The 27,574-nt window shown below is 42.1% G+C and overlaps 1 protein-coding gene across 2 annotated transcripts; it reads left to right on the forward strand.

Moving 5' to 3' along the window:
* Nucleotides 1-4,587: 4,587 nt before the first annotated feature.
* LOC137179474 (protocadherin-10-like) lies at nt 4,588-26,140 on the forward strand. Of its 2 annotated transcripts, XM_067584152.1 has the most exons (5): nt 4,590-8,716; nt 10,045-10,103; nt 10,751-10,857; nt 22,050-22,433; nt 24,398-26,140. In XM_067584152.1, exons 1-5 carry the CDS (start codon nt 6,170-6,172, stop codon nt 24,415-24,417), a joined length of 3,117 nt encoding a protein of 1,038 aa, XP_067440253.1. In that variant the 5' UTR covers nt 4,590-6,169; the 3' UTR covers nt 24,418-26,140. The 2 variants fall into 2 exon arrangements, with proteins under 2 accessions (XP_067440252.1, XP_067440253.1); XM_067584151.1 differs by lacking the exon at nt 24,398-26,140 and having other exon boundaries at nt 4,588-8,716; nt 22,050-24,385.
* Nucleotides 26,141-27,574: the final 1,434 nt, after the last annotated feature.

Raw genomic sequence — 27,574 nt, forward strand, 5'->3', positions numbered from 1 at the left:
CAAGTGATTATACATTGATTAAAACATACCTATGAATAATATATTTCATTTCTGCCAATAGATCTCCCTAAATCTCACACACTGGTCCTTTAAGACTTCCCCATAGTGTTTTCAACAATGTTTATCACCATGAGAGGACAAGATGATGGGGAATCCGTTTGAATACATCATGGAGGTGTTAGCCATGCAATCTGACATTGCTAACTGAATCAGAAGTGCCAATTTCTTGTATTTCTGGGTTTTATCAAAGAGCACTGGCAGCTGTGAGACATAAACAATGGGGTGATCCATCATTGTTTTTACATTACAATGCTTAGCTCTCACATCCCTTGTCGATTGGCTGAATACCATTACAGACAGAAGACCAAAAAATGTGTCATTTCAACTAAGCAAAATTTTCACCTTTGAGTTATTGTTTATTGTTTTATTCAGTAGTATGTTTTTTAAATAATATGTTAATGGGTCACCCTACAAATCATGTTTTGCGTAATCACTCACATCCTTGTGGCCTGTAGTCTTGTATGTTATCTGTACTTTCTTGCCTCTCTACCCACATTATATTGCATTTTATGTTTGTCTATTGTATAAAGTTCGTGTTCCTCTTTGCTCTAAATGACACCAGCATTGTTTATGGTCTGATTTTTTAATGTATTTTAGCATCATGCCAAGATGCAAGAGTTGAAAATGATCTAGCTGACAGTTACTGATGTATTTACAAAAATGGTGATGGATTCTCTCTGTGAAAATAAACCAATTACCTAAAGTAGTATCAGCTTCATCTTCTTCTCTTCTCCTTCTTCCTCCTCTTCCATTTCTTACCGGCACCATTCACTGCTGTCATTCCCAGATCCCCGATCAAAATCTCTCCACCCCCTTTTTCCTTCACCTCTCCCCATCTCACTTTAACACCTCAACCTCCCGAGGCCCCTGCTCCTCCATCCATACCGCCGTTCTCTCACTCATCCTGCCCTAATCTACTGTCCAGGGCCTCTTTTGAGCCCCATTTCTCCCTACTTCCTTCCTACCACCCCTTGCTTTTTCTCCCCACCACTCCCTCTGCTATCCCTCCATCCATCAGGCTGAGTAATGGCCATCAGGGCAGGGAGTCACCCTGCAGCTGTCTGGGACAGACACTGATCACACACACAGTCACTTTGGGCTGAGGGCACAACCATTCATTTTGTACATGGTCTCGTCCTGCTCACAGCACACTGCACTTTCTAGGCTAAAGCAATTACAGGAGCCCAAATGGTACAGATGAATCTGATCGCATTCATTCTGGGTGAAAGGGTAAAGAATATTATTGTGCTCTTTATAGACAACTGTGCTGTTTATTTTGTTTTATTTGCCTATGAACTGACTGACTATTGGAAGCTATCAAGTAGGAGTGGGAAAGTTATCAACAGCAAATTGTATTTGCTGTGCTATTGATCAATTTTCTTCTCAGCCTTGATTATTGCAACAATGAGAGGGGCTGACTCTGGTGTCCACATTTACACTGTTTGTTTATAGATCTGCTCTGCTCCCTTTTACAGTTTCTCCAGCATTTATGACCCTGGGGCTTCGGGAAGCCAATGAGCTAACATCACAGAAATTAACAAGGTTCTTTTCTGCTTCTGTACTGATCACCAAGAGTACATTTAAACCATCGTGGAGTAATATTCCTGAGCAGTGATTGTGTGCTTAAATTCAAACAACACAGACTCCTGTTGACATATTGAAAGGGACGATACCTCCCCTTTACTAGCTTGTCACTGGGCCACAATTCAGTTCTATTGCGGTCTCTGAAGTGCAGTTTTGAACAGCAGTTGGGTATAGGCCTATCAAAGGGCACTGTAATAGTCTTGTGGTATATCCTTTGGGTGCTAACCCCCTTAATGATATCTTAATTGCCTTTTTGTTCATATTATGAAATTTTAATGGCCTACTGAGCTTTTACCTACAGACCGGCCTTAGTCTGTTAGCCCCTCACATCATGGCCGGTTATGATATCATTTGTCAAAAATTATGTCCCATTTGTCATTTTGGAGCCACTAAATTATAAATGTGCCAACAGTGAAAGGGGAGAGACCACCGATGTTGTTCTTGCTCATGAGGAAACAACCAGGGATGTAGAGGGTGAAGCCAAATGCAGTTAACTAAAGTCTTTATAAAATATTTTCATAGTGTAAATTCAGCATGGTAAGCAGTCTGGATTATTGCAATGGAGTCCTGTCTGGGGTACCTAGCATAGCCCTGGACAGGCTTCAGTATGTGCAGAACTCAGCTGCCAGGGTTCTCACCTGCACCAAGCCCTGGCAGCACATCACCCCCAACCTCATCCACCTTCACTGGTTCCCAGTCAAGTCCTGCATCTCCTACAAAATCATCCTCCTCACCTACAAATCCATCCATGCCCTTGCCCCCCAGAACAGACCTCCTTCACAGGTCTGCTCTCCACCCCTCACACCAGCCTGTGGTCTTTTGGGGACAGGGCCTTCAGTGTGGCAGCCCCCACCCTTTGGAACTCTCTCCTGACAGAGATCCGCAATATTGCATCTTTGGACACTTTTAAAAACTCCTGAAAACTTCCTTGTTCACCAAGGCCTATGGTCTCTAGTTAATCATGTCATCCCCGACAATTATTTTCTGTTCTTGTATTGTTTGTTTTGTCTGCCTCACTGTGTGTAAAGCATCCTTGGGTCCCTTGAAAGGTGCTATATAAATTAAAGTTATTATTATTATTATTAATTATCTAATTTAAGAGCCCTTTAAGGGCGATTTAAGCATGGGATAATGATATGATAAGACTGCAGTTGGTGATATGCACATATTAGTGTTTTAGTGATGATCTGTTTGTGTCTTTTACATAACTAAGACCTAACACCTGAAAGTGTGGGCATGTACAGACTATTGGTCCCTCACTCTCCTGTTAGCTTTGATAAACTTCTGCCTGGGAAATATTACACCTTCATTATTCTCATAGGCCCTTTTTGTGGAAGATATTTTGCCTTACAATGCTGAATTCCATTTAGCTGCTTTGGTTTTCAGGGTCCAGGTATTGTCACACTGTCATGGAGCCATCACTAATGTCATTAGTTACACCTGTGCTTTTCCTAATGTGTCAAGTCAAAACGTCTGCTGTGAAAAAGGCCAATTAGTGCAAAGAGTTTGTACATAGACTACAAACATGTCCAGGTCATTTGTTCTTGTGTAAAGTTTTAAAAAGATTTCCCTAAAACAATTACAACAAGAGGTAAACTGGTTCACACTCAAAGTTCAAAGTGATCTTTTGAAGTTGACATTTGCTTCACACTTAGTGGGTTTTTATTTCTTTAATATATTTATATATTTTTAAGGCATTTTTGTGCATTTATTATAGCAACAGTGGAGAGAGTTGACAGGAAATGTAGGGGAGAGGGAGATGGGGGGTGACATGCAATAAGGGTCCGCTGCTGGAATTGAGCTGTGGATGTTACGGTTATGTGGCATGCATCTTGGCCAGTAGGCTACCGGGGTGCGTCCATACTTAGAGTTTAACACATCAAAGATAAAATGTTACATGTCAAATGTGCACACAGACACTTTCATAGGTAGGGCCATAGATGCCATTGAGAACACCAAGTTCATATCATCTGTATTGTTTCTGAGAATTTGGCAACATTAACATTCTTCAGAAGATGATTACATTCTAGAGGCACAGGAAAATTACACATGGTGGGCTTTTAAGGCTGATTCTGATATTCTTCAGGGGTGACATCTTATACGAATGTTTTTAAGCAAAACAATCAAGTTAAATTCAAATAAAACAAAGGGAATTAGAATTTCTCTCCTGAAACTATACACTTGGCACTGTGGAGAATTCTTTGAAGTAACATTTAATCCATTACATAAAGATGTAACTTAAATAACTGAGCAGTTCAACAGAAGAGTTTTTTGTGTTTAGTTAAACATTTCTTGGGTAGGTGGGCTGGCACAGGGGAAATCTGATTCATGACCTTGGTATTTCTACAGTCCTGCATGACTGAGGCCTGGTCACAGAGAATATAGAGGGAACAGAGTACACCACTGTATTGTCGAGTAGAAACCAGTGTCCAAATTCCAGTCGTCCCCCCTTCATCTCCAGAAATATTACAAAGAAAGCGGGCAGACACGAGGGGGCGACGTTGGTCTCTGTAACACCCTGACAGGAGAGAGAGAGAGAGAGAGAGCGAGAGAGAGAGAGAGAGAGAGAGAGAGAGAGAGAGAGAGAGAGAGAGAGAGAGCTGCTGTGCGCTCTGCTCTGAGATCCGACTCCAGTGTCAGCTCGATTCAGTCACACAGCTCCGGCTCAGACATGGGTGGAAATTCATCTAACGTCTCCTCTTTGTTTCTTCTGACTTGTATGGCGAGATGCAGAATCGCGTATCACTCGCTGTTTAATCCACCCCACAATGGGCACGTCGCTTTGCATTACGGCCGATATTGTTGCGCTCCATCTATTACATTTGGAATTAGAGACTTATGCTAATTAACTTCAATTACGCTCTTTTTCATCTTTTTGTCATCATCCTCCAAATGGTGTGCAAGTAGTTAGACCCCCACAATTTGTGTCTCCCTCACAACTATTCAATTTGCATATTTAATTTATGCTTTATGAATTAAATTATCGAATGATGCAACTGCATTACAGTTAAGGCCAGCATGTGAGGGGGTTAATGATAAGAATGGGAAGATATGGGAACTAATAGGCTCCAGGCTATTAGCAACACGGTAGGACAAAAGTATGATGCTTCATTACACTGAATTAAAGTAAGTCATGTGTGATTCTACTCTGATGGAACCTTATATCATACTGATGCTCACTGCCAAATAGCGGTGGAGATATAACTTTATTTAAAATGTTTTTTTTTTTCATTGTGCCTCGATTTGTGTACATCTCAGGGAGAGAGAGGGAGAGAGAGAGAGAAAGAAAGAGAGAGAGAGAGAAAGAGAGAGGGAGAGAGGATAGCCACGGCACTGTGGGGTATTGCGTCACTAGCTATCTTTACTTGCGCAGGCTCTTTACATGGTGGTCTTTGGCTGTGGGCATCCTTGCTACATTCTGACTCATGCGTTGGTTTCAGAACATTGCTTTAATAGCTATCTGTTGACATAATTGCATCAATGACAACCTTGTGAGGGTGATGGGCTTTTATTTTGCAGCTTAAGAGCGATGTGTCACATTGGAAAAAAAAGGTGAAACAAAGCACACAATAATAATCATAATAAATACCTGCTTTTATAAAAAAAAAAATAATATAACAGTTCTCAAAGACCAGCATTCCCTCAGCAGCTGCAATATTATCTGCACACAGCATCGCAGTTTCCAACTGTCACCCACTATTATTCGACTTTCTTAATTCACTGGATGTGTAAAACATTTAATTTCCCTGTTACAACTGAGGCTGGGTCTGGAGGGGAGAGGGGAAAAAAGAAGAGGAGAGGAAAGGAGAACAGCGCAGCGGCACTTAACTGGTTTTGTTATGAGGGCCCGATGTGTGCTCTGGCTGGCGTTGCAGAGCCCCAATCAGGTGCCATTACACCCGGTGTTTGAGAATACCATTGGCTGGTGGGGAAAGGAGCTGTGCGCAAAACCAACCCCGCTGCTCACACTCGCCTTACAGAAGCCGAGCTGAGAGCATCATCCGCTTTGAGCGCTTAGGCGCAGTGATTACATCCTCACACAGAGAGATAGAGAGAAAGTCCTGTTATTCGCCAGTCTTCATTTAGAAGTTGCATTTGTTTTTAGATTTCGGCTTTGCGTAAATAGGAGTTTTTGCTTTCTTTTTTCTGCTCGTGTGGAATTTCCTATTTTGTTGTGTGACTTCATGTGAAGAAGGGGCAGTCTGTTCTGTGCACAGGGAGTGTTGGCTATGCGTCCTGGCTCCAGCCTGCAATGTTTGCGCTGACGCCAAAACTCACAGACCGGTGCAGAATTGATTAAAACAGAGAAGCTCGGATCAAATGGCTGTGCTTCTCACAGCTGAAACGACACAATGTTCCACTGACCCGAGGCAGAGGAGAGGAATTTCAGAATCGGACAGCCTTGTTGCTGTTAATTTCACTGCCTTTTTACGGACAGAGGAAATGAGAAATGCTCATTTCTTGTAAGAAAAAGGAATAACACTTTTTTTTCGTCTTGAAGTGCACTTTGAGAGAGGGAGAGGAGATGATTTGGTTAGTAATCCTGCTCTCCATCCTGGATGGAGCTGTCTCCCAGCTACACTACTCCGTGCCAGAGGAGCAGGAACCTGGCTCTGTGGTTGGGAATATTGCAGAGGATTTGGGGCTGGACATTACCAAACTTTCCGCTCGCCGCTTCCAGACTGTGCCTAGTTCACGGACACCTTATCTGGAGGTGAACTTAGAGAACGGTGCGCTCCTGGTGAAGGAGAAAATTGACCGGGAAGAAATCTGTAAGCAGACCATCCCGTGCCTATTGCACCTGGAGGTGTTTCTGGAGAACCCGCTTGAGCTCTTTCGCGTGGAGATTGAGGTGATGGATATCAACGACAACGCACCCAGCTTTCCCGAGACAGACATTTCCGTGGAGATATCGGAGAGCGCCATCCCCGGGACCCGTTTCCCGGTGGAGAATGCCTTCGACCCTGACGTGGGCACAAACGCGCTCAGCACATATGCCATAACGAATAATAACTATTTTTACCTTGACGTGCAGACACAAAGTGACGGAAACAAGTTCGCAGAGCTGGTGCTGGAGAAGCCGCTGGACAGGGAGCAGCAGGCGGTGCACCGCTATGTGCTGACGGCTGTGGATGGGGGCATCCCGCAGCGAACCGGGACGGCTCTCCTGGTCGTTAAAGTTCTGGACTCCAATGATAATGCGCCTACCTTTGACCAGTCTGTGTACACTGTTAACCTGCGGGAAAACTCGCCCGTAGGCACTTTGGTCATTCAGCTCAACGCCACGGATGTTGACGAGGGACAAAACGGGGAAATAGTTTATTCTTTCAGCAGTCACAACACCCCGCGGATAAAGGACCTATTCAATATTGATGCCAGAACAGGTAGGATAGAGGTGGCGGGCGAGGTGGACTTTGAAGAGAGCAACACGCACCAGATTTACGTCCAGGCTAAAGACATGGGCGCTAACGCAGTCCCCGCGCACTGCAAAGTGCTGGTGAAACTCGTGGACGTGAACGACAACACACCAGAGATCGGTTTCAGCACTGTGACTGAATCTGTGAGCGAGCAGGACGCCCCGGGCACCGTGATCGCACTTTTTAGCGTCTCAGACCGGGACTCTGGTGAGAATGGGCAAATGAGCTGCGAAATACTGGGAGGCGTTCCTTTCAAGCTGAAATCGTCGTTTAAAAACTACTACACCATCGTGACAGACGGGCCGCTGGACAGAGAGAACACAGATTCATACACCATCACCGTGGTGGCCAAAGACAAGGGTCAGCCTTCTCTCGCCACCAGCAAGTCCATTAAAGTGCACGTCTCCGATGAGAATGACAATGCGCCCTGTTTTACGCAAGCTGTTTATGATGTGTATGTGACCGAGAATAATGTGCCCGGTGCTTTCATTCACTCCGTGAGCGCTTTGGACCCTGATATAGGACAAAACGCTCTTATTACTTACTCCATATTGGAGTGTGACATACAGGGCATGTCTGTGGACACGTATGTGTCCATAAACCAGGACACCGGTTACCTTTACGCGCTGCGCTCTTTTGATTATGAGCAGCTGAAGGAGTTTAGCTTCATGGTCCAGGCTAAGGACTCGGGTGCTGCTGAGCTCTTCTCTAATGCCACTGTAAATGTGATTATAGTTGACCAAAATGACAACGCTCCCACTGTTATTGCCCCCATCGGTAAAAACGGCACAGCCAGAGAGCACCTGCCGCGCTCTGCGGAGCCCGGCTACCTGGTGACGCGCATTGTGGCCATGGATGCGGATGACGGCGAGAACGCACGGCTGTCCTACAGCATCCTGCGGGGCAACGAGATGGGGATGTTCCGCATGGACTGGAGGACAGGGGAGCTGAGGACAGCCCGCAGGATCTCTCCTAAGCGGGACCCTCAGGGCTACTATGACCTGCTGATCGAAGTGAGGGACCACGGGCAGCCCCCTCTCTCGTCCTCGGCGAGTGTGAGTGTAATATTAGTGGACAGCGTGGTCGAGGGCCGCAGCGGGGATCGTGGCTCGGCCTCCAAGGCAAAGGAGACCTCCCTTGACCTCACCCTCATTCTCATCATAGCCCTGGGCTCTGTTTCCTTCATCTTCCTCCTGGCCATGATCGTACTGGCCGTGCGCTGCCAAAAGGACAAGAAGCTCAACCTGTACACGTGCCTGCTGGCCGGTGACTGCTGCCTGTGCTGCGGCTCCTGTTGCAGCAGACAGGCTCGCGGCCGGAAACAGAAGAAGCTGAGTAAATCCGACATCATGTTAGTTCAGAGCACCAACGTGACGTCAGGGGTCGGGCCCGTGGGGCAGGTGCCCGTGGAGGAGTCTGGTGTGGGCGGCGTGGGAGGGGGCTTCGGCTCCCACCACCACCAGAACCAGAACTCCTACTGCTACCAGGTGTGTCTGACACCGGAGTCCGCCAAAACGGATCTGATGTTCCTCAAACCGTGCAGCCCCTCCCGCAGCACTGACACGGATCACACCAACCCCTGTGGCGCCATAGTCACGGGTTACAGTGACCAACAACCGGACATCATATCCAATGGCAGTATTCTCTCTAATGAGGTAAGAGAAGCCTGAATCACCTTTTATTACCCAGGGCTCCACTTAACTCCCCGTTACATGTCTTAAAAGTTCACAAAACCACGATTTAAAGGGTTAACCTGATTCAAAAGATCCTCCAGAAATCAACATCTGTGCCTGTGTTTCATGTCAAAGTGTGTTATCCATTCAGGTCATGCGTAACGAAAGTCTCGCAGAAGATGGAAACGGTATTGACTTGGCTGTTCTGCTCTGTGGCCTTTAATCATTGTCATGCGTACTGGTGATTGGACATGTCAATTGTTAAATCTCATGTGGCCTTTTAGTTTTATTCGCAATAGACTGCTGTCAGATCAACCTTTATATCGCACGCAATAGACTGTTATCTTCTGAGTGTGACAGAGCTCGTCTCTTTGGGCATCAAGTGCTTATAATTTTTTAGCCAGACTACCAGATTGTAAAACACTTTTCTTTTTTATGCTGTATTTGGTGATAATGGTTCAATTTGACCCATATATTAACTTAATCACACGAGCGCGCACACATGGATAGACAATTTTTGTTTAGGGGTAAAAATCAAAATCAGCTGATTTTGAATATTTGGGTTAACTGTCTGTCAAGGTGTGGCATTTATCATGACAGTGAGTCCAAATAATGTAGATTTTTGATAATTACAATGAAGTGGAAACATGAATGATCAGAAACTTTGTGTAAAAAATTTCACCAAGAACGCATTTCTGATGGTTTGGTGACATCAGTAGCTTTCCCTAATTGCTCCTTTACCGCAGAAAATTTAGATGATATATCAGAAGGTCAGAAGAAGTTTGGGGTGGCAAATATCATCAGAGGAAGGGAGGAGACGAGTGACTTGACGGAGCTGTTTTGTGTTTAACCTGTGCGTTCTGCTCGGGGAACTGAGGAGTTGAAGCTTTTTGTTGATTGCGGTGAGGCTGGAGTGGAGCCAGACAGCCAGTCACAGCCTTGCCTTTGCTGTGCGTTAAGTATTCCGCGCACGACCCAGCACGGCAGCACCGTGAACAAAGGTTGTTCAGTTTCAGCATCGGGCGGCTCAATCATTTACGCATTCAATCGCCTCCCTAACCCACTCTCCCCTGCTCTCGTCTCCTCTCGCCCACTCACTCACCAAGTGGATGCGCGCAACGTCGGTACCCCAGCCTCACGCTGCCACAGTATAACTACTCTTCTAACACTGTTGCATGTTGATAACCAATGTATACATTCGTGGTCAGTTATGTTTCTCTCATGTAGCAATGACCCTCCTTCTTTTATATTTAATAATGTGTCTATTTGGTATTAAAGGTGATCAAATGTGTGTTTCTGTGGGTTTCTAGACAAAACATCAACGAGCAGAACTCAGCTATCTGGTGGACAGACCCAGACGTGTCAACAGGTAGGAAAAAGCACACATCATTCTCTCTCTCTCTCTCTCTCTCTCTCTCTCTCTCTCTCTCTCTCTCACACACACACACACATCATATAATTACCAATGTACAGTGTCTATTGAACCAAATACCATCCACCATCAGAGGATTTGTAGCATCCAATAGGCATCATGGATCCACAGGCTATTCACATATCTATAAAATTGAATATTACACCCATCAGTATGAATCCTGTACATTCCGCATCGTTAATTGTTGCTTTGAGAGGCTACACGGTTCACAAAGTATCCATAATGTTGCTCTTCAATTTGGCATCAGTCCCGTAACTGACAGTGCAGCGCCTATTAAAGCTCTAATGCTGGATTTCATTACATGCCATGTGTAACATCCAATTTAGACTCTTGACGCCCCCATGACTGTATTAATGTGGTGTTGATTTCTGATTCCCCTTTTCTGTCTCTTTCTCTCTGTCTCCTGTTCCCTCTCTGCCCCCCTCATTTAATCCCCCTCCTTTCTCTTCATCTTCCCCGTCCCGATACTGTATCTCGACCTCTGCGTCTGCCCCCTTCATTATTATCATACCACCATACCGCCTTCTCCTCCTTCTCTGACATGACTGTCTGCTCTCCTACTCTCGCCTCCCTGCCTTTTTCAGTTCGGCATTCCAAGAAGCAGACATCGTCAGTTCCAAAGACAGTGGTCATGGCGACAGCGAACAAGGCGACAGTGACCACGATGCTACCAACCGGGGTCATTCGGCCGGTGAGTTTCCCTCACATTGTGTAATTACACTGTCATTTCACTGCTCAAATACCCCACTTCCCTTCTTCGTCTCAACAGTGTGTGTGTGTTTGCGATTGTGAATGGGATAATGCTGAATTGTTGGTGCGGACTGGTGACTTTTAATTTCCTTAATTTGAGAGTGTGCAAAGGCCCGGGCTCCGGGTTCCTGGCTGGCATGAACAGCCCCAGAGGTGTTGATTGTATTTCACACCCGGGTGAAAGGGAGAAATATTTGGGGAAATCTCTTTCCTTTCTTTGTCTCTCTCTCTCTCTCTCTCTAGCTTTCCCCCCTTCTTTCTTTCTGACTCCGCTGCTGTTTCACGGAATGGTGGTAAAAGGACAGCGACTTGCGGTGAGGCAGTGTGAGGCCTATAGTGCTTTAGTGGCACAAATCAATAGGTTCACTCAAGTGAAAGGAAGACGCATGGAAGCTAAATTGATATAATGAGATGCATTTCAATCAGCTGTATGAACTGCCTCACATTTGGTGAATTGTACTGCTTTTGTTGGTTATAGATTTAGCTGATCAAACACATAAGCAGCTTTTTTGTTCTTTCTTTTTGTTTATCCAAATCTTTGTAGCTTTGGCATAAGTTAAAGCAAAGGAACATTTCCCTTCAGTTTCAGGTTTATTTACTGACTGATTTCTCCTCTACACTTAACAGTGCAGTGGATTTTTTTAGACAAGGCTTTAAGTCTTATCATAAGACTCCCCTTGTTCTCTCTAAATTTCTATTAGGTTAGTACCTGTTTATTGATCAAAGTGGAGTCAGACAAAAAGTGGAGCAATACGAAAACTCATTTCATATTGAATTGCCCTTTCCTTCTGAGGGATTGTTCCACATGGCTCGCGTAAGATCCCTGTCTAGACCGGAGCCTGCCAAATATCATATCAGTGCTGGGAATACAAATAGAGCAGATTAGATAGGTGTTGTAGAATAGTGAATGGTCCTCATCAGACTCTACGCTGTTTGACATTATTAATGAACCAAACCAAAATAGAGAGCCAATATGCAGTAGTGGTAGCGTCACTCCCTGCCCTTGCTGATGAAACAGGTTTGGAGGGTCAAACTGTACGAGACTGAAATGCAGAGGTGGAATGCATCCAAAGGCTCCTTTCTTTCTTTATCAAGAAGGATTTGCTTTGTGGAATAAATATTAACATGGATGATGAAAAATACATTCAGAGTTGAAAGCCCTCCATCAGAATGTGATGTGTGAATGTCAGGAGCAGCACAGTCATACAGAGCTGGACTATTCTTTTTTTTTTTTTAAAACATTCCTGCTATTCTACAAAACAGACCAGAGACTGAAACACACAGCAAAGAGAAAGGATGACATGGAACGTGCTACGGCTATAATTATGTGATACGCATTTTAGACCTGATATGATGTTCCAGGACTGGCCAGAGGGTTTTAACACTAATGTGAAATATTGCATTGAATTCCTTCATATCTTGGTTTTTCAAAGTGATGGTTTTTCTAGCAGGGTTACAGGCCTGCATTTAAGAACCAATAACAAGTGTCCTCAGCTTTATTTGGCTCAGAGCGTGTTCATTTGGCACTGGCCTGGGAGTGTACGCAGTTGGTGCTGTACTCTGTATTTCATATTAGGAACCAACATTTGTTCCTCATGTTGGATTTAGAAGGGAACAGCTTTAACACTCCATGGGAGGTAATATCACATGACTGGTATTTTGGAAAGAGGGACACTTGAGTTTCACAGACTTCTGTAAACAAAACCAGACGGAGTGTGTGTGTATATGTGTGTGTGTGTGTGTAAAGGTACACCATTGTCTGATTTAATATGTAGGCGTCTACATGATACCTGTATGTAATCCGCTTGTGTATGCTGTGTGTTTTGTGTAGGAGAAAACAAGGCTAGGTGATGATGTCTGTATTGAAAAGGAGTTCTCCTTGGAGACGGTGAGCTGGGAAGCTTAAATGAGATCCAGTTTAAGAGGCGAGAGTGGTAGCTGATGCTTGGCCCTCTGCCAGGTGTATATTGTCTCTATATAGGCAAACCCATTGCTGACTTGTGTCTCTGTATGACTTTTTTTACCGGGTAAATATGGGAATCAGAATACTGCTGGTTGTCTCATGTGGGTTGTATGCTACACTATGTTTGTGTACACTATTGTGTGCACTTTGCCTGTAAGAGTTTTGTGCTGAGTGCATGTTTTTCGGTAGAGAGCCAAACTGAATAAGCTTCAGCCAAGACTATGTATAGACCATGTGCATTTGTATGTATTTCTGCAGCATTTGTGTGCACAAACAAATCCGTACATACACACACATATATTTAGCATGCGTCCTTATATGCTTGCATTGTGTATGCGGTTGTGTTTGTCTGACACACACGTATTCTCTTCCAGAGTTTGTGGCAGGGTCTCATCCTTCATTCTGTCTCCCCCACACGTTAGCTCTCTGCAACACTCGGCTGATCAGTAATTCATTTCTAGAACCTTTGCATAGCAATTATCAAAGGAGGGTTAGAGGCAAGGTTTCCTCACGGGACCACGCAGCACACTCTCCCTTTTTGGTGCACCTAGGAATATTTCAAATCAAGGGAAAACCATTTCCAGTTGGCATATCATCAACTACACCTGCCGTAGCTTCCCGCTCGGCCGCCTGTCTGACACTTTAGAAAATAAGTCTCCTGACGTGGTTTTAAATCAAAGGGACACTGCCTGTGAGGCTGAAATATCACCGGATACCTTTAAAAAGTGGGTAAATGGCTTTTTTGAAAGAAGCATGACTGGAGTGAGGCACTACCACACTTTTTTTTTACCCCACACCCTTTAGGTTGTTTGATTCAAATTAGACACTGTTTTTTCTCATTATTTCCTCCATCTTCCTAATAGGAGACTGCGGTGTAGAGTGAGAAATCAAACCAAAAAAAGGTGACAGATAAAAGAAGAGACAGGATGAAATATTCATCAGTGAAAAAAAAAAAAAACTGGCACCTTAGAAACGTTCGATCAGCTGTGGAAGTCTGCGTGACGGGCGGGAGACTGGAAATGATTATTATCATGACGTTTGTTTTGGTGAGAACAACAGTCATGACAAATGGGACAATTAAATCACTGTGGCAATGGTTTATTAGATGGCTGATTATGAATTAGTGGTGGGCACCGTGTTGCAGTTTCCCATGTCAGTGAGCTGTCAAAGGAATTTAGCAAACAAGGTTTTGAAACAGCCCTTTCTCAGGCCGTAGACGCAACAAAACTGGTGATTGCTGTACAGTAGAATGACCATTTGTTGCAAACATAGATATATGTCACAATAATGTGATATATGAAGATGTATGTGATCCCTGAGACCAAAAGAACCTCTCAGGTGTACAAGTTCAAAAGCATATAGAAAACAACAAGGAGACCTTGCTCACTTGAAGGTAAAGAAGACGAAAAAAGGCCTTGTGCATGCAAATTTAGCTGCCTTGGTCCAACTCAAATAATAAGATGTGCTTTCTGAACGAACTGAAGAGCAGATTAAGTGTTCCTACCCTGAAATGGATGAAAAAGTACCACAGGCCAGTACAAATAAATATGCCTTGAATATGCTGAAAACATAAGATCAAAAAGTGAAAAAGATGTGTTCAGAAAGTGGCCTTGGATATCTATATTCTATCTATATTCTTTTTATTTTTATCTATGGTAACTGAAGTGGAACATGAGGAATAAACAATGTCCTGGGAGTCATAAACATGCTTTGGCCATGTGAATGACACACATGTGATCCTTTCTGCCCAGAGACTGAACATCTGCTTCAGCCAGGCTGCCATGCCAAACTTCAAATGATAAAGTACGATGTCAAGATACGTTGCTCAAAGTAAGCACAGGTGTTGGGTATTCTGATTTGTAATCAGTAGCTTCAGTTACATTCTTCTCTAATGTATGCACAGCATAACTACTAAATTACTTTTGTTCACATTTGTGGCCTGGAAGTACATGGTCATGAATCTCAACAAGGCAACTTGGTGAAAGGATCATTTTGACTTATTACAGCTTGGGTCTAATAGTCTTGGCCATCATTCTTAACGATACTAACAACTCTGTACTTTCAAGTTCATTGATGGGATCTGGGAATGCAGTGACATGGCTGAAAAGTACTACAATCAGACAAGAAACACAAGTAAAAACACTAAAGAAATCTTACTGCTTTGAACCAAAACCCCATGTTAGTCGAACTTGCATGGAAGAGGAAACGAAGGCACATCATTGCACTCTTTTTCCGTGTAATTAACAACATTTCAGGTGAACTAAGTTTCCAGTTTTACCCAAAATGAAGTGGTTTTGATCACTGGATCCTAACCACTGGGCTGTGGACCGGTGTTGGGCCATGGTAAATTTGGTATTAGTATGTGTGCTGTAAATACCTAGAACTTACCATGATTTCTTTACCAAAGGAAGTCATCAGCGGGCAAGTCAACAGTTTATCATAACCCACTACTTGATGCATATGTTATGTACCCCCGCTCACCAGAGTAATAAGGAATGTTATCATAACTAAGCGAAATTATAGCCAAAACTTTGAAAGTAAGGCCTAAGTTGTAATGAACTGGAATCAAAATCACAATCAAAACAATTAAAATCACTTTATTGTCCACCTTTGGTGCACATAAGTAAATCAGGAGGTCTCAGTGTATACAGTCTCATGTCCAAGACTTTGTCTGGTCAAGACTATATATAATGTAGCTCGCTGCTTTTGAAGAGTAGACCAAGTGATGAAAAATATACAAACCAGAGACAGATAATCAGTGGTCATCCAGGACCTCTCCAACAATATATAAGGGAGGAGATTAATCAAACAGACACTGTTAGGGCAAGCGGCCATCTTGGCTCTTCTTCCCAGCCCCAGTTGCCGTGTAGCAAACATCGAAAATGGTTAGCTGCCTCTCAGAGACTCAGAACAATTTCTCTGTCTGTCATTACTGGATATGGTAGGAGCCATCTTGCTCTGTTTTGGCCCTGGGAGGTCTCTGCTTTACTCATCACAGCCTCACTGGCCAACTCTTGTAAGGAAGCTATGCTGCTCCCCTGCCGACCCGAGCTGCTGTCCAAATATTGACGTTTTGTGTCTGTATTCTCTCTGGAACAGTGGAGGACAAGATGAAAAACACAGGTACGGATAGAAGACACCCTCTACCTGGGGGAGAAGGAGTGTTTTTTTTTTCTTTTGAGAGAGGTAAAAAAGAAATAAAGAAAGAGGAAGAAACGGGCAAAGAGGATTAAATGTGAGAAGAAATAACAAGAGACAGAGACACAGAAAGAGGGAAAGAGACACAAAGGGACTAATAGAGAAGAAAGAGAAACAGACAGAGGAATGAGTGCAGGGAGGGACTGCAAATCTGAGTGCAGCAGATATACCCACAAAGTGAATTCGAACATGGGGCTTGTGTTTTCTCAGGATTTGTTTTCCTTCATTTCCTCACTCCCAGTTGCTGGATGTATGTCAGGCAGCGCAATTAGTCAAATCATACCGACGTGGGATTTCAGAAACATGCAGAGATGTAATGGAAAAAAAAGAACAGAAGTACTGATTGCTTATTAGCAAGTAGATTGTGTTTGCATTGTGTAGCATCGTTTACTTCCGTGTGTGTGTGTGTGTGTGTGTGTGAGTGTATGTGTGCGTGCAAGCCTGTGTGTGTGTGTGTGTGTGTTCCTCCTGCCTGATGAGGTCATGATGAGAGATAGGGCTGCTGGCAGGGCCTGTCATTGCCAGTCACTGGATGGTTGTTGTTTTGCTTCCTGCCCGAGGAAGAAAAGGTGCTTTGCGGGGATCAACAGCCACTGGGTGTCATGTGCGTGTGGTCTGTCTGTCTGTTTACTTGTGTACATTTCCATATCTCGGCGTAAGAGTGTATTTTTAAGCCTGCGTGTTTGCAAACATACATGTTGATGTCACTGTTTTTAACAGTGAGCCGGCAGGCAAAAATCACGGAATACTTTGGAACCTTATGACAAGAGTTTCTGCAAGCCTGATACATAGTAAACAGTGACTGCTGCAGACTATATTTACACATCAAGTACAATACGCCCTTGTGCCTCCTCGGTAATATACTGAGATATAAAAAATATGGAACAAACTGAGCTTTCTCTTAATCCTTTGACATTAACTGTGTATTCGCATGCGTGTGTAGGAGTGTGTGTGTGTGTGTCCATGTCCTTTCTGAACAGTTGCACGTGTGTTCGTTTTGCACCTGTGCTTTTACCCTTTCTGCTGATTTTGTTTGCACATTTAGAAGCATATGCATTGTGACTACAAACCACTTTATCTGCACAGCAGCACAGAGATGATTGGAGGGCCTGAGGCCAACACCCTCGTGTGTCAGAAGAGGAAATTAATTTGTGAAAAAGTCCATTAAAAGGCTAAAGGCTAAATGTAAAATGGGAATTAACAGAAATACCATGATTAATATGCCCCCAACCTTAGAAGACAGCATAAACATACATTCATTTCAAGGGTGAATCGGAGGATAAATGCAAGTAAACGCCACTCAAAATTGAAATTTGCATTTATTTACACAGTTCTCCCGGAGTAGCACTCCAGCACTGTTCACGTTGTAAATTTAGAGATCACTCGTTTTGTTCTCCACCGAATCACGGTTTCTCTTCTTGAGTACAGAGCTGCCACTGAACCACAACCCACAAGTGCAAGGTGGTGATAAAAAACAAATGAACCTCTTGGCAGCAAACGCACTGTCTGGTAAACAGACATTGATGTCTTTAAAACTTGCTGAATCAAACATAATCTGTTGAATAAAACACAAAAGAAAGTAGCTGTCAGCTCTTATGTGCAGCTATTTTTTCTCCTCAAATCCTGTGCTTTACTCAAAGTAAATAACTGAGCATAGTGAAACAGCATGTTGTAGGCTTGTAGTGAACTCCCTATATCCCAAGGGAAAATGAAATCATGCTGTTAATCCCCAGTTGATATAATGAACTCTATTAAAGTTTAAGCATAATTTTACATTGACATTTTTTCTTACATTTTCTACATTTTCTTTTCTTTTATTCAGCCTCTCACATAAAGCGTGCCGGGATTCCAGCCCCACATGACCCTGAACAGTTAGATAACAGGGCATTGAAAGTGGCTGGCTGGATGTTCAAAATATTTCTATATGTAATATTAAATATAGTAGAGTTAAAATAAATAAAAAGCAATGTTGAACTGGAAATTTTTCATTTTCATTGTGTTAGAAAACCCCCCCCCTTCACTGCCCACCTCTGTCTAACCCCTCCATCCATACAGTCTCCATCTGCGAGGCCCAGGTCTCCCCCTGTCTTTTTTGGCCATTGCTCTTTCCATCTGCGATTGCCTGGGTCTTCCCTCTCCTTCCTTATGGCTCCTGCAGTCTTGCTGCTTCTCCTGCCTGCTGTCTCTGTCTGTGAAATCTGTGACTCTCCCGTCTGTTTGGCCCCTGCTGTCTCTTGTCTGTAAGACCTTGTGTCTCCTCGGGCTTTCTGGTCACTGCAGTCTTGTGGCCTGTCTCGCTCCCTGCGAGGCCTGAATTTGTGACGTGATTACATCCACACAATGCACAAATAAACAAAAAAGGATAGAATCAGCCACTATCGTAGTTCTCAGGCAGTTAATAATAGATGCTATTTACATGTGCACTGAATGACATTTGCAGTTAGAATAAGTTGTAATACTAAGTAAATTAAGTCAGTCTGATATGTTTGATTGCACATATTGTAGCTGCTCTAATAAAATTAAGACATCTGTGAAGTTTTTTGATCTTTGATAAGATGGGTTAAGTATAATCCGATCTGTAATAATAATAAAAAGCACTCCCCTGTGGTTGTTCTGACTATTTTCTTTCCCTTCTGTCTTCAATGCCTTGATGTCATAAGGAGACTAGTTGACAGGGCTGTTTTTAGGTATAAGTGAGTGAAGTGGTTGTCTAGGGCGCCACCACTTGATGGATATAACAGAGAAGGAAAAGGGCTTTTGTAATTAATTTCAGGCACCCAAGAATCTCTGTTACTGATATCCAGTGTGTGCATTACTTTCTTAAAAAACACACTGCTCACTGAGAAGAGACTTGTGGCTCACTCTGTGTGTGGACACTGGGGGGGTGACACTCAATCATTAATGGAAACTGCTGGCTGCCACTTATTTTGCAATCCTGGCTTATTTATATGTATATATATATATATATATATATATATATATATATATATCATACCACTGTGTGAAACATGTAACCAGCATACTTATATTCCACACAAACATTGTGAGTAAGTGACCCGCCGGGCCACCACAAAACATATGTATAAAAAGAGTAGTTTCATTCAATTGTATGACAGCTAGTAGGAGTAGATGATGCGAGCGGAGCGGTTGCCGCCGTCTATTTCAGACATTTTACAGCTGACCCACACTTCTAAAGAGCTGCTGCTGAAAACTTCACGATAATGTTGAAGTGTTCTAAATCCTGTTCTTTCTGCCATGACAGATGACACAATGACATCCTCGCTCTATGGATATTATAGAAAATACTATAGAGTAGGTTATCATTGTGTTTTTTTTTTCTAAAAATAGGCTAACAATATTTCAAGTCTTTGGTAAAATAATAGTCAGGTGCATATATGAACATCGAAACAGGTTTTGTCCACTGTGATCATTCCTCCGGTTCATTCTGACCATTAAAGGATCCCAAGTGTGTTTACATTGTAAGTGATGGGAGACAAAATCCACAGTCCTCATTTTGAGAAAGAATTTATTTAAAATGTTTTTTTTTTTTTCTGAAGATAATTTGAGACTGAATTAATCAAATAAAGTGGATCTCTTCTGCAGTTAAAGCCTGTTTAGTAAAAAAATTCCCTCTTTGTGTCTTAATGGACAGTGTTTTCCTGTTCAACTGCAGTGGAAGAACTGTAGCAAAAAGACTGTAATTTTGAAAAATATTGACTAATTTGGACAGATGAAGCTTCATATTAGCATAAAAAAACATTACAAAAACATTTGAAATACATTTTTGCACAGGAGGACTGTAGATTTTGTCTCACATCACTTACCTTCAGAGTGCAATATGAAGGGATCTTCTAATGACCAGTATGAACAGGAGGAATGAATACAGCAATAAAAACATGTCAAGGTCCAGTGTTTTAAGACAGACTTAATTGTGAAACTCTCCTTTAACGCAGCTATAAAACATCTACATTGCATCATCTTCACAAATTTTAATGCAGGCCTAAAATGTGCACTGTGTTGTATAATGAAGGAAAATTTATAATCAGCTATATTAAATCCCAAACATGATTATAACCAGAATAAGACATAATAAGAACTAGTGTGTATATAGAGACGCCAATTTACAGATATTGTGATTTAAAAAAATAAGATAGTATAAAATTATCATAATTGTCATAAAATATTATAATGAATCCCTCAATCCCCTCAGGGCTGCCGGTAGGAGTCTGGCCTATAGGACACCAATATGATGTTGCGTCAGTAATGTAGTGTTTCCCACACACAGGTTTTTATTTATTAAAAAAAAAAATGTGCAGACTTGTTAAATTGGCATTATATTGTTGGAACATTGTGCACACATGATGCACAGACTAGTAGAGCAGTAGCATCCAATCTGACAGAACAAACCAAACTGAAATGCAAAGTTTGGTAATGTGCATCATTGTATTTCTAACTAGTGACACTTTCTCTGTTCTCACTGTCACTGAAGGTAAAGATAATCCATAATAATGAGGGGATACTTGTTTCTTCCCTTACAAATCAGAAGAGTAAAACTGCAATAGCAGTGAATAAAATGGCATCTTTACCCTCTTATATTATGGCAGATCATTTTAAATGATCATATTTCTTCATTGGCATGGTTGCATCGATCTGTTCTGATAATTAAATGTGATATTCTTACCTTGTTTCTGTGTATATACATACTCCACGTAGGCTTATGTTTCTCTGTAGCCTAATAGCTATTGATATGTAGGTGCTTACATTACATTGTTTGTGTGTGTGCGTGCATTCTTTTAGTAATAGAGGAACAGTGGCATTATCAGTCGAATAGATCAGTAGAATAGATTTGTGTAAGTACACCCTTTGATCTGAAGCCCTCTCAGCCTCAAGGGAATTACAGATTACAGATTGTCCGCTTTCTTTGTCTCTCTCTCTCTCTCTCTCTCTCTCTCCCCTTCCGCCTCTCTTCCATGTAACGCATCTCTCTCTCACCTTAATCTGCCCGTCTCCAGCTTTGATCACGTCTTTCCAGTGCTTTCCCACATTGTCCCAGCTTCAGTGGAAACCGGGAAAACTACGAATCCAATCTGCACAGGAGAAGAATGGCTGCAGGGTCTCATTATTATGATGACTCTGTTCACATCTCTTGTTCCTCTCTCTTCCCTTTTATAATCTCGCTCATACTCCCCCCTCCCTACCCACCCCCATCCTCCTCTCTTTATTCTCTCTAAGAGAGTGTAATTAACATAACTGGTACCTCTTTCATGATAGTTGTGTGCGTGTGTGAGTGTGTGTGTGTTATTCTATTATGTCATTTCAGATGTTAATTTAATCTTTTTTATGTTGATGTTTTGCTTTTGGCAGTAGCTCTGTGTCAATTACACAGTTTGTCGGTTTGTATAGGGATGATTGACATTAGATTGTGATTAATCAGCTAGTGAATATTTTGTTGCTTTTTGTGGTGCATTTCTTAAGATAATTGTTGTTTTTGTGTAAAGATGATGGAATATGGATTCACATTTTGTCTCTTGGTGTTTGGGAATCAATTGTGAGTCTGAGGATGTTGATGGGGAGAGGGGGGCGAAATGTTTTTGCAACACCACATCACTTTGATTGCACATTTCATTCAGAATGAATGAGGTGAGGAGGAAAGCAAACAATTCGCTTCATCAATGTTGGCCTTGTCTCTTTGATGAATAGCTTTTGCTGCACTTTTTCTGCTCGCGACATTGGCAAATGATTGCTAACTTGTATTCTCTCTTCTGGTCTCTTTCTCCCATCTCTTCCTCCCATCTCGCCTTTCCACTCCAAATATCCTTGCTGCTTCTCCTCTCATGCTCCCTCGACTCCTTTTATTTATTTTTTTTCCCTTTTACTTATCATCCCTTACATCTCTGTAATTTTTCATCCACATTTCCACCCTCCTCATCCTGCTTCAACTTTCCATCCGTCCATCTGTATTCTCTCTGCAGGTGCGGACCTGTTCTCCAACTGCACGGAGGAGTGCAAGGCCCTGGGACACTCCGACCGCTGCTGGATGCCGTCCTTCGTGCCGTCAGATGGGCGCCAGGGGCCGGACTACCGCAGCAACCTGCACGTCCCCGGCATGGACGCCACGCTGCCCGACACTGAGGTACCCTCCTCCGTCAACCTCTCCGACCAACTCACCATGACCTCGTCCACCGCCTCGTCCAGCGATAGGTCATTCTCCACCTTTGGCAAGGACGGTCAAAGGTCACAGTCACACCACAGCCTTCACCATCACCTCCATCCGCAACAGCAGCAGTACAGCTCCAGCACGCTAGAGAGGAAAGAGTATGATAGGGGGACCCTACCGTACAAACCCACCTTTCTCTGTGAGTATCAGTATGAAAGTTCCCTGGGACCCTATGACTTTGGTCTGGTCCAGTACAGATACTAAAAGGAGGGGACGCTGAATCTGCCTCTTGATTCTGATCGGGACTTTTTATGTTGTTTATCAACGTTTGTTTCTTCTATTTTTAAGGAGTTTAAAAATATGGCTTTATGTTTTGTTGTATTTTTTTTTTTTTTTGTAAATTATCATTTCTTTTGACAAATGTAAAATGTAATCTATTATTGCTAACTCCCCTTCTCCAAAACCCGCTTTAAAAAAATAGATCTAACCCCACCCTAATCCTAAATACTGTCTGTAATCATGTGTCTTATTATAAAATAAACAAAATTTGAATTGGACTCATTAGTTTGCTGTGGCCCCTTTTTCTTTCTTTTTCCATTTCTCTAAATTCCCCCCCTCGAGATCCTCTCCAATCAGTCTTTTTATCTGATGCTCATATAAGTAAAGGTCACCAACACAAGCACACATCATATTCCTCTTCTCACCATCTTCACACACATGCAAGCAAATACTGTTCAGTTGAAAACATGCACAGAGAGGAAATAAGAGATAGATCATCTCATGCTGTAAAGGACATCTTTTTCTATTTGCTCAACTGAGTTTCGCTCGGGCACGATGACTTCCCTACTGAATAGCTCGAAAGGTGAAGCATACAACCCACGCTTCTTCTCTTTCAGAAGGACTGAAGTCCATTTTGTTCTAAAAAGGATGTCTGGAGTATCTATACTTGCTTGTGGATCAATACGTGACACAAAGAAGGGTGGGTGAGGTGCGCTGACAACTATGAGGTCAAGATTCTTCAGTTGGGAAAGTCACGCACACAAGTTTTGTGTGAGAAAGGATGAAGGTTTAATTTGGCAAGTGAAACATATTGATATCCTTTTGGAATAAAAATGGAGTTTCCAGCTTGCATCTCTAAAGAAGCTGGATGGTATTATTTAGAAGAGGATGGCAGGATATTTGCCGCTTTCAATTGCTTGCTCCCACATTACATGAATATTCTATTAGCTCTAAGAGTAGAGAATGGATTCGATATACACGTTCAGTAGAGAAGTCATTTCCAGTCAAGTCACCACCATGTTAACCACCATCCTCCATGATACTGCATGCTGACTGTGGCCTGTCTCTCAGGTAAACGATGAGCACCATAACCTGCTTTTTTTTTGTTGTCTGTATTGTTTTCTACTTTCGCAAACAGAACTAAGCAATCTTCTCCTTGCACATCAGGTCCATGTGAAAAATAATTGGTATTTAGCCTTTAGGTGCTAGAGCCCGCTTTGCTCCAAATATAGCTGCCTGCATGTCTGCTTGTCTCGTCTACCCCGCAGGGTTAGGATAAATGCACTCCATATTCACCAAGTCCAAAACTCACAACTTCTTTTCACAACACAAATTCTATTTCATTTTATTTTTCTTGATTTATGACTTCTCCTCCCGTTTGCCTTGTCTCTTGAAATAAATGGACCCTGTGGTTTTGTTGTTCATCAGTCTGTAAAAAAATGAGACTATTCCCAGAGGCTGAAGCTATATTAACCAATAGGCATCATCTTCTTCTTTTAAAAATAGCATCATTTGCTACGAGTGGCTATAGCGATGCTCTGATCACTAGGGTTGCCTTGATAAAGGGTTTATAAATGTTTAATGATCCATTTATAGATAATTAATGAAGCAATTAGCGCTCTGTGTATTTTTTATGCATGCATTATGTAGCCACCAAATTTTGAACATTTATCTTTGCTGATGGACATGTTTTTACCCAATTCCCAAATTAGTTTTACCATTATACTGCGAGGACCAGCCTTTAGGGTATATAAATAACTTCACAGAGAGTCCTTTGTGGCATGTATCCTTCAAGAGATGGTATTTCGGGCCGATTGTGTCACTAAAAAGTCTCCAGGGAAAGGGTGTCATTTGTCTTAACGAGTGTGTTCTCTGTCTTTTCAGCCCGCAAAAGGATTTGCTAGCTCGTTCCATGTGGACCTGTCGGAGACAGCGTGAATTTCTGTACTAGACCACCAACACTGATGCTAGAGACAGCAAAATAAAACTAAACAAACAGCAACCTGGACAACAGCAACCTTGGTTAAACTTCATTATCTCGGGTGGCGAACTGTAACGAAGCCTTGGCAGTGTTCGCCGAGGGAGGAAAGGAGAAATAAATACTGAGTAGCTGTAAACCTCTAGATATCTGAGGAGCAATCCAAAGCCTTATTCCTCTCAGCAGGACTGAGACCGGGGCCGAAAACACTCGACGATGTGAAGATTATAAAGTCATCAGCAGAAAGGAGAGAAGAACTGAAACGAAGAGAGGAATACAAAACAAGACGAAGAGGGAGTGATTAACTCACAGAGGTGTTTTTTTTTGACTGAGGAGTTAGCCTCTAGAGATCTGTGTGTGCCTGTTTACATGAAGAAAAAAAAAAAAACTATGTTTCTGTACAAACTTCAACCAACATCACACGGAACCCTTTAGCTATTTCTATGGTCACCACTAAGCCAACTGTACAGAGACTGTGTGTGGGGGAAAAAAAGGAGATGGACAGCCAGGAGTGAAAGCGAAAGACTGAGCAAGAGACGACAATTTTAGAGAGAGAGAGAGAGAGAGAGAGAGAGAGAGAGAGAGAGAGCAGGTGTTGTACAGGTATAAAATGACAGAAAAAAAGAAGACAATGGAACAAGCAGAGATGATGTGCAGTACTATAAATTCTGTATCTCCGGTTTTTTCTGACTTGACTGTCTTTATATAACTTCTCTTTTTTGTTTCTGTTGTTCTTTCTGTGTAGTTCAAGTGTGCAGACTCTAATGTATTCCAACATACAGTTACAAGCAGGAACATGCGGTCTGGAGTCGGGGTCCAGCCCTCTTTCAAGTTTAGCCATTTCAGGAAGGGGATTTTAATAAATACACTGCGCAAGAGAAATTAGCTAAAACAATCGTCGAGTTCAGTTTGACAGTAAAATATCACAAATGAATGTTTTCATTTCTAAACGAATGACTAACAGATATTTCAAGCTCCTTCCTGAGCTGACTGCAGAGAAAGTGAAATGACCCTTTACCAGGATGTGGTTCCCTTAACGCCATTGGCCTATACATAAACAATCAGACACATTCAGTGGTTTTTATCATGTGTGCAAAGTGTTTACTGTGCTATTTTAAAAAGCTTATAAATGAATATAAATCTATATATATAACTATATATATATACAGTATACTTTTTTCTGAAAACTGTGTAACCATTGATTATTTTCTACACCTCATAATGTCATTCAATCTAATAATACCAAGTGCTACAAAATCAAGACTTGTATTGACTAAAACAAGGAGGAGCGCTTCAACCTAAAAGAGCAAACCCCTTCACACCTACCAAGGATTAAGTTGATGTTCTTATTTGATTGTTACTTTTCACCGTTTACAGATGCCAGGCCTTGTTGTGTGTAGCGAAGACACCAATTGAGTTGTTATGGCCTGTTGTGTATTTTTAATAGCAGAATATGTGTTCATGTACAGGAAGGGGGACTATCACAATCGAGCTAGATATCAAAGGTTTTACAATCATACAAGAGAGGCATACACACGCACGCACGCACACACACGCTCACGCACACACACACACATGCGCGCGCACACACACACACACACACACAGGTCAAGTGGTGATAAATAAACTGTGTCATTGAAGTTCTCTAATGTGTGTTTTGTCATGTTCATCTGAGAATATTCTCAGAAAACAAATCATGCTGTACACTTGGATTCCTTTGTTATAGTCAGAGGAAACATGCTGTACAAATGTTCACAGCAAAAAGCAGCCGCTCAACAGCTGAACCATATGTCCAATCAAAGCAAAGAACCTGCTTATTACTTAAAATCTTCACAGAGCACCTCTGCTTGCTGCTTTCCCTGTTGTTTTTAGCACATGAGTTTTCATGAAAAGACATTCGGCTATCCCTGATGAATCCCATTGACTTTCAAGATGTAATCACTACGGTTTTGCTCTACTTTCCTCATTCCCTGACCTCAATAACTCGTGAAAAAAAAAAAAAAAAAACTTTTCTGGTGCTTGTCAGTCAAGCCTTCTGTCTATTTCTTCCAAAAAAAAAATCACTGGTGCCATCCCCCTACTGCACGCCCCAATCTCATCCCTTCACTCCAGCGTGATTCTCACATGGCCTGGCACAAGTTCACAGACACAAAAAGAAGAAGAAGAAGAAGAAGAAGAAGAAGAAGAAGAAGAAGAAGAAGAAGAAGAGCGCTGGAGTTTGAGGTCATGGGGGAGACACGGCAGTCCCTCACTTGACAGGCTAAAAACAGAGACGATCTGTTTGTGTCTATCACAAGATCGCCTTCTTTTCGAGCGGGGAAACATGTGACCGCTGCATGTGACTGATGTGGTGTTTGCCTGCGTGAATAAATGGCCTTTGGGGTTCTGATTGAAATCTCACCCAGAAACAATCCAGGGAATGTTTATGTATGAGGCTGAAAAATGAGGATCAGAAAAAAAACAGGAGGTAACACTTTACAACTTAGCAATAACAATATTGATAAAGGGTGATAATAATAGTGTAAATTGAGGTATTTTTTTTATCACCCTCTTTTTCATTCAGATATTTCCTTTCCTATGTTAGTATTATCCCAATTACCACTCTCTAATAGTATTTTTCCACTATTATTGAAAGACATTTACCCTGATATCCTGATTACTGTGAGCAGATTAGCCATGTGTTACCTTGTTATTACAATATTATTATTGATATATTATTAACCTGAAATGTTTTCCCCAATATTACATTCATAAATCTGTCCAATGATTACCAAATTACAAAAATATAAACCCCAATATTACAGAGATTTCTGCATTCTATTACCAAAATATTAGGTACAAGGTTATAACATATGTAATTACATTATATTATCTCCAGTATAACCCTGTTAGCAAGACATTGCATCCCTTTTATTCTTGTTATTATGAGCTGTAATGTAAAATATTACTTAGGGTTGGGTTTTGTTTCCAAATGTTTGATATGGATGCCAATACATTACCTAAATTTTGATACCAATACCCAATCCTCATTTTAAAAAAATCATAGTTTGTGGAATGCAATATAAAATAAATTTACAAAATGC

The sequence above is a fragment of the Thunnus thynnus genome, chromosome 3, assembly GCF_963924715.1.
Source record: "Thunnus thynnus chromosome 3, fThuThy2.1, whole genome shotgun sequence".
Lineage (NCBI taxonomy): Eukaryota > Metazoa > Chordata > Actinopteri > Scombriformes > Scombridae > Thunnus > Thunnus thynnus.

Bases quoted from the DNA above. Each gene is read 5' to 3' on its own strand.
- LOC137179474 (XM_067584151.1), top strand. From the start codon at position 6,170: ATGATTTGGTTAGTAATCCTGCTCTCCATCCTGGATGGAGCTGTCTCC. The intron at 8,717-10,044 runs GTAAGAGAAGCC...GTGGGTTTCTAG, and splicing joins GCAGTATTCTCTCTAATGAG to ACAAAACATCAACGAGCAGA. The intron at 10,858-22,049 runs GTGAGTTTCCCT...TTCTCTCTGCAG, and splicing joins CAACCGGGGTCATTCGGCCG to GTGCGGACCTGTTCTCCAAC.